The sequence below is a fragment of the Marmota flaviventris genome, chromosome 18, assembly GCF_047511675.1.
Source record: "Marmota flaviventris isolate mMarFla1 chromosome 18, mMarFla1.hap1, whole genome shotgun sequence".
Taxonomy (NCBI): domain Eukaryota; kingdom Metazoa; phylum Chordata; class Mammalia; order Rodentia; family Sciuridae; genus Marmota; species Marmota flaviventris.
This window is the reverse complement of record NC_092515.1, coordinates 2,434,235-2,440,186: the sequence shown is the minus strand read 5'-3', so window position 1 is coordinate 2,440,186 and position 5,952 is coordinate 2,434,235. Positions and strand designations below refer to the sequence as shown.

Below are 5,952 nucleotides of genomic sequence, written 5' to 3'. Positions count from 1 at the left end.
TGAACCCAAGGGCGCTCCGTCACGGAGCCACGTCCCAGCCCTTTTTACTTTTTATTTTGAGTGAGGGCCTCAGTAAGTTGATGAGACTGGCCTCCCACTCGTCCTCCTCCTGCCTCAGCCTCCCAGATTGCTGGGATCGCAGGCGGGCGCCTCCACACCCGGCTCTTTATCTCTGAATCGATGATCACGTGTCCGTTCTAACAAATAAAAATCACATCAGGTGGGAAAAAACTAGAGAACAACTAAGGCAAACAGGCCGATGCGTGGCACATCCGGTACCCTCCAAGGTCACGGTGCAGTTTTAGGTAGGGGCCAGGGAAATACTCAAGGGGAATACAGCCTTCAAGGTGGACCCCAAAAGAAGTGGCGAGGAGGCCGGGCTGGCGGGCCCCAGAGGCAGGCAGAGACAGCAGGAGGGGACGTGGGATGGAGGCACACGGCCAGCCGGCACCCAGGGAGGGGCAAATCTTGATTTTCGTCCAAGTGATTAACAGGTTGAAAAATCAAGTAGATGATGAAAATCCACATCGTTCTCAGTTTGAATGTTTGTTTATACCTCCCCCCAAAGAAGGAGTTCTCATCTTCAGACGGGCTGTCCTGGAAGCAAGCTCCGGACAACGCAACCCCCTCCCCACCCCCGGAGAAGTGTGGTTAAGAACTGCGCTGGGGCTGGGAGGCACGGCCGCCGGCCGCTGTTCCTGTGGCCTCCGCTTGCAGCAGGCTTGGCCAGAGCCCTGCAGGGCCGTCCACCTACAGATGTGATTTCTGTCCATCATGGGCGTTTCTGCATGAATGTTTGATTTTTAAAAAACATGTTGCATGCAGGGGCTGGGGTCGCGGCTCAGAGGCAGAGCACGCCCTATCACCTGCGAGGCACTGGGTTGGATCCTCAGCACCACATGAAAATAAATAAATAAAGGTATTTTAAAAATCAAGATTATGAGTTCAGACCCAGGCGGGCGGCCCTGAATCCACTCCATCCCCCACCCTCCAGTTACCACTCCATCCCCCACCCTCCAGTTACCACTCCATCCCCCACCCTCCAGTTACCAGTGGCGACCAGCTCCAGATGGTCACTGGGGAGCGACCACTGGGACCCGTTCTGGTAGGAGCAGCGGTAGCGCCCCGCGTGACTCGTTTTCATGGCCGAGATGGAGAGGAAGTTCTGGTCCTCGTACTTCTTGGATCCCAGTTTCTCCAGGCGGTACAGGTCCACGCCCGGAGGCCCCTGGCACCAGAGGGTCACCGACCTCTCCAGGGGCACTAGGGAGCTGGGCAGAGCCCGGAGGGAGGGCTTGGGGAGGGGGCCTGGAAGGGAGGCGTGACCGAGTTCAGTGGCCGAACGAAGAGGCCCCTCGGGGCCCCACACTGCGCCTGCCCGTCACACAGGGCCTGCGGAGAAGCACTCACCGTTCTGCGCTGCGGTCACCCACCGCCCCAGACACAGCCCTGGGGAGAGAAGAGAACCCGCGCTGGGGACTCCTTGGCGGACGCCTCCCGTCCCCACTCGCTTTTCACTGTATTTCAGTTTTTCCAAAGCCACCCGTCACTGTTACGCGAAGGAAGCCGAGTCCCTAAGGACACACTCTGGGGATGGTATTGCACAGAGTCCAGAACAACTAAATCCACCGACACAAGCCTCCAGGGCCCTGTGGGCAGGACCCGGAGGACGGGGCAATCCCCTGGGGCTGGGGTTTCCTGGGGGAGGGGGGTGGGCACAGGTCTCTGAACCAGAGGCCGGTCTGCGACACCCTGAACAGACTGAATGTCACTCCTGGGAAATTCTGAGCTATGTGCATTCGACCACAATTAAAATTTTAAGTCAAAGATGGACTCTGCCCGCCCTGGGCAACCCCTCCCCGCTGAGCAGAGCCGCGGGGACTGGGTGCACACTGACCCCTGCTGTCAGGGTCTGGGGCGCTGGGCGCTGACTTTCTCAGCAGAGGCGCTGTGCCAATTTCCCAAGGTGGGCCCTGAGCCCCCAGGGTGCTAGTGCTGGGCACCAGTGTTGCCCTGTGTCATTATCAGGCCACTGAGACAGGGTCTTGCCCACAGTCCCCAGCCGCGGCAGATGGATCCTAACACCAGCAGCATAGTTTAGTGGTAAAGAACGTGGGTCAGGGAACCCACAGAAGCAGCAGACTGCAGCTCGGGGCCCCGGGGCTGGGGGAAGACACCCTGCAGGGCACCCACCGCCCAGGGCTAACCACGGGTTGACTTGGAAGTCCCTGAGGATAGATCTTAAATGTTCTCACTATTTGAAAAATTCAGCTGAGCGGTATGGCTATGTGACTTAGCCCGAGTCAGCCAGTCCCCAAGGAGCTCGGGTATGGAAACACCATGACGCTGTGCACTACTGACACACGCAGCTGTCGTCAGCAAGAAACGCTCAGCCCGTCACCCCCGTCAAATATAAGGGGGAAAGTTAAAACCCAGCCTGGATTTGGTGGCAAAATTCCTTAGTTTGTATCTGAGTCCTTGCTGTGGGGACAAGTCACTTAACCCTCCGGTCCCAGTCACACTGTAAAATGAGGGAGTTTCTAGGGCCTGCCTCGTGGGGCCACGGAGGATTCCAGGGCTCAGTGTCTTAGAAAGGGAAGGAAACAACCCAGAACCGCAGGTCACCCGCGGTGAGAGTGTGCTCAAGGGCCAGCGCGGGAGCAAGTCAAGGGCCCTGGCTGCCCCTCGTCCTCGGAACACTGTCCTTCGCTGCCTGCTTAGCCTCTCGGGGCTGAGCCGTAGGAAATGACGGCACCAGGTGCCCAGCACCAGCCGGCGGAGAGCAGGAGAAGCACCGAGTCGGAAAGCAGCCGCGAGCTCCGTGCGCCCCAGGGGGGCTTCATCTCGCGGGGTTTATTGATCCTCTTTCACCAGGGGCGCAGTGCCTGCCCTTCGGCATCGCCCAGTCACCCCTGGGGACTCACCGAGACAGAAGAGAGCAGTCAAGGGTGGAGACATGGCTGCTGGGCCTGGGCAGAGCCCCGTGGTGGAGGCGGGCGCAGAGGCTCAGGCTGCAGTGAGGACGGAGAGGCCCCTCCCCGCCCAGCCCGGGTTTCCTAATTGAGGCTCATCAGGCTGAGCTGTCTCCTCCGGAGAATGACTTGCACACGGGCTCCAAGGAGGCCCCTTATCTCCTCTTGCCAGCCTGCTGCCCCACCATCCCTGCCGGCCTGCTGTGGCCTGGCCTGTGTCCCATACTCCCGCTGTCACCAGGGGAACGCAAATCCAGGCCACATGAGGTCTCACTGCACACCTGCTAGGAGGGCTGTGACTTACGGAATGGCGAGGCAGAGAACGTGGAGCCCTGTGCCCGCCTTGCCGGCAGCAATGTGACGGGGCAGACAGAGATGGGATTCCTGTGATCTAGCCCGGAAGGGTTGAAAGCCGGGCCTTGAGGAGGTATTTGTACCCCCGTGTTCATGGCAGAATGCTCACAGTGGCCAAAAGGTGGAAGCCACCCAGTGTCCATGCACAGGGTTTGGGTAAGCAAAATGGCATATCTAGATGATTGACAGATGGAGAGACAGACAGACAGACAGGCAGAGATAGAGATAGCCTGGTCTATGATTTGTCCTTCAGGAATGACATTCTAATACCTGCTATAACCTACTCGTCCTGTCTACCTAAAACGTGCCTGTGACCGATCCCGTTCCTGATTGTTGAGGACCTTCCTGCTGTCCTCCACAGCAGCCGGGCCCGTTACACTCCTGCCAAGGGTGGGATGCGTGCAGACATGGGACAAGCACAAGGTGCTGGTGGAACGCATCTGGGGACCCTTGATAGGAAGGCTTCAGGGCGCTTTGATAGGAAGTGAGGATGCCTGGGGTCTGGCAGGTGGCAGAGAGATTTGAGGAACAACAGCGGGTGTGGTGTCGGGCCTCTCCACCCTGAGCCTCACGGTCTCGTCTGCCCTGGGCCAGCTGGTGAGCCCCGTGGAGGGCAGCACCCCCAAAGGCCCTGAGGAAAGGGGCGTGCTCATGCGGCTGGAAGTGAGCGTGCACAGAGCTGGGGCTGCAGATTGGAGGGGTCACATCAGGGTGTCCCCAACGCAGCACTACTGTCCTGGGCACCCCTGTTGGGGCCAAGAGGGCCTCCTGGAGACAGGCTGCTGAGTGGCAGCTGCAGCCCCGCACTGGGTGTTGCGAGCAGGAGTCCCCTTCCGGTTGGGCCAGCCACAGACAATGCGTCAGAGGTTGCCAGAGTTCTCTGGGGAGAGACCAAGGGTGCAGAATCCGAACCCAGACCATCCAGGGACTTGGAGTCCACTTCGATACTAGGACCTCTTCCTGGAAAGCTGACCCCTCCCCTCTGGCCCGAGCCCCTCCTCTGGATTCTGCGGGGTGGACCTTTCTCCCAGACGTCCTGTGTCATCGTCAGTCAGATCACCAAAGAGAAACCAGCACATGGTGCACAGGGCGTGTCTCTGAGGTCCTGGGAATGCAGGGGCTTGTCCGGGGTTCTCCACTCTGAACCGCGAGTCCACAGAGGCCAAGAGCCGTGATGAGGCTCAGTGAGCAGGAGGTGCTGCCCTCTGTGGTCTCGGTGTGGAGGCCACGCGGCTGCTGGACCCAGCACAGCGCAGCCTCTGAGGTGGGCTGAGCACCCAGAACGTCCCCTCAGCAGGATCTGCCCGGCTCCAGACTCCTGAGGCCAGGACCCCCATCAGGGTGTCTGGGGGCACAGAGTCTCCCTCCCAGGTCACAGCACAGTCGAAGCTTTACGGCTGGCTCTGTGGTGGTTCCACGCACACCCGAGGTCCACAGCAGGACCGTGAACCCACGGAGCAGTAACACTTCCACCCGACAGACAGCCTGGCCGGCCGTGGGCCACCTGCCATGGTTAGAGGAGTGGCCAGCAGGCCCCGGCAGCGGTTCCTTCACCGCCCAGGGCACAGGCCATGTACCCCCCAAGCCCTCCTGTGAGAGTGTCCGCTGGTGCCTCGGGGGGAGCAGGTGGGTTTACATCAGGCTGACGTTTTGACAACTGGGCTGTTCACACACTGTCATGGATTTTGTTCATTCCAAAACAGCAACTATCTACTGAGCACCTGCTGCACATGGGGCAGCCCCCGGGTACAGAGCCCAGGGAGCCCGAGGAGCTTGGGCAATGGCAGGGCAGATGGAGAGCTGTTTTCTGAGGCTGTGCAGTGGATTCCCACGCGCCTGGCGAGGAAGCCAGGCCGCCTCCTGGGCCAGGCGTAGGGGAGTTCTTCCCTCAGGGTCTCAGGCCTGCACTGGTCTCAGCAGGGCCACCTCCTCCTCTCAGAGCTCGCTGGGGGCAAGAATGCACTCCCGGGCTCCCGGATTGTTGGAGGACTTTGCTTCCGGCTCACAACGTGGCCCCGCCCCTGGGTCCTGGAGGAGAGCCGCACCCCAGGAGGGGTCCCGGGAGTGTTGAAGGGCGGTGTGTCCGTGTGTCCGAGCCCGGCCAGGATCAGCTCCCTTTTGCAGAATGTGGAATCCACTGACTTGGGCCCTCAATGACTTGGGGGGTGGCCCGCTGCGCCCAGCCATCTCACAGTCAACGCTTCTGTGTGTGGCAACAGCGATACAATCTAACCACTCGGCAAAAATCCTGACCCAGTTGAGTGCTGTTCACTCCAGTCCTCACACTGGACGTTGGACCTCAGCCTTGACCGTCCGCGTCTCCCCGCGTCCTCCCCACCCTGCTCCTTATAACACCTGTTCTACCCTCAGCCTTTGTGTGTCCAGCCTCCGTCCTGGTCTGTTCAGATGCCACGTGTCCCTGAGATGGTGCAGCCTTTGCCTTCTGCGCCCGGCTGCTCTGTCGCGGCCTGCCGTCCTCCAGGTCCATCCTGCCGTGGCAGCTGCAGGACACCCTTCTCCTTAAAGGCTGAGCGGTACTGAGTGATGAGCACAGAGACGTCCCCAGGTCCACTCTCCAGGAGCTGGCGTCACACAACTCGACAGCAGAAACACAAAGAGCCTGGTC

The 5,952-nt window shown here is 60.2% G+C and overlaps 1 protein-coding gene across 1 annotated transcript in view; it reads right to left on the bottom strand.

Moving 5' to 3' along the window:
* Positions 1 to 3,066, bottom strand: part of Gp6 (glycoprotein VI platelet) — a 14,688-nt gene extending 11,622 nt beyond the window's left edge. Inside the window, exons 1-3 of the mRNA XM_071604910.1 lie at positions 2,925 to 3,066; positions 1,411 to 1,449; positions 1,051 to 1,308 (exon numbers count right to left, since the gene is read on the bottom strand). Of these exons, the coding sequence (XP_071461011.1) occupies positions 1,051 to 1,308; positions 1,411 to 1,449; positions 2,925 to 2,958 (331 nt within the window). The 5' untranslated portion in view covers positions 2,959 to 3,066. The remainder of the gene's footprint in view (positions 1 to 1,050; positions 1,309 to 1,410; positions 1,450 to 2,924) is intronic.
* Between the last annotated feature and the right edge of the window lie 2,886 nt (positions 3,067 to 5,952).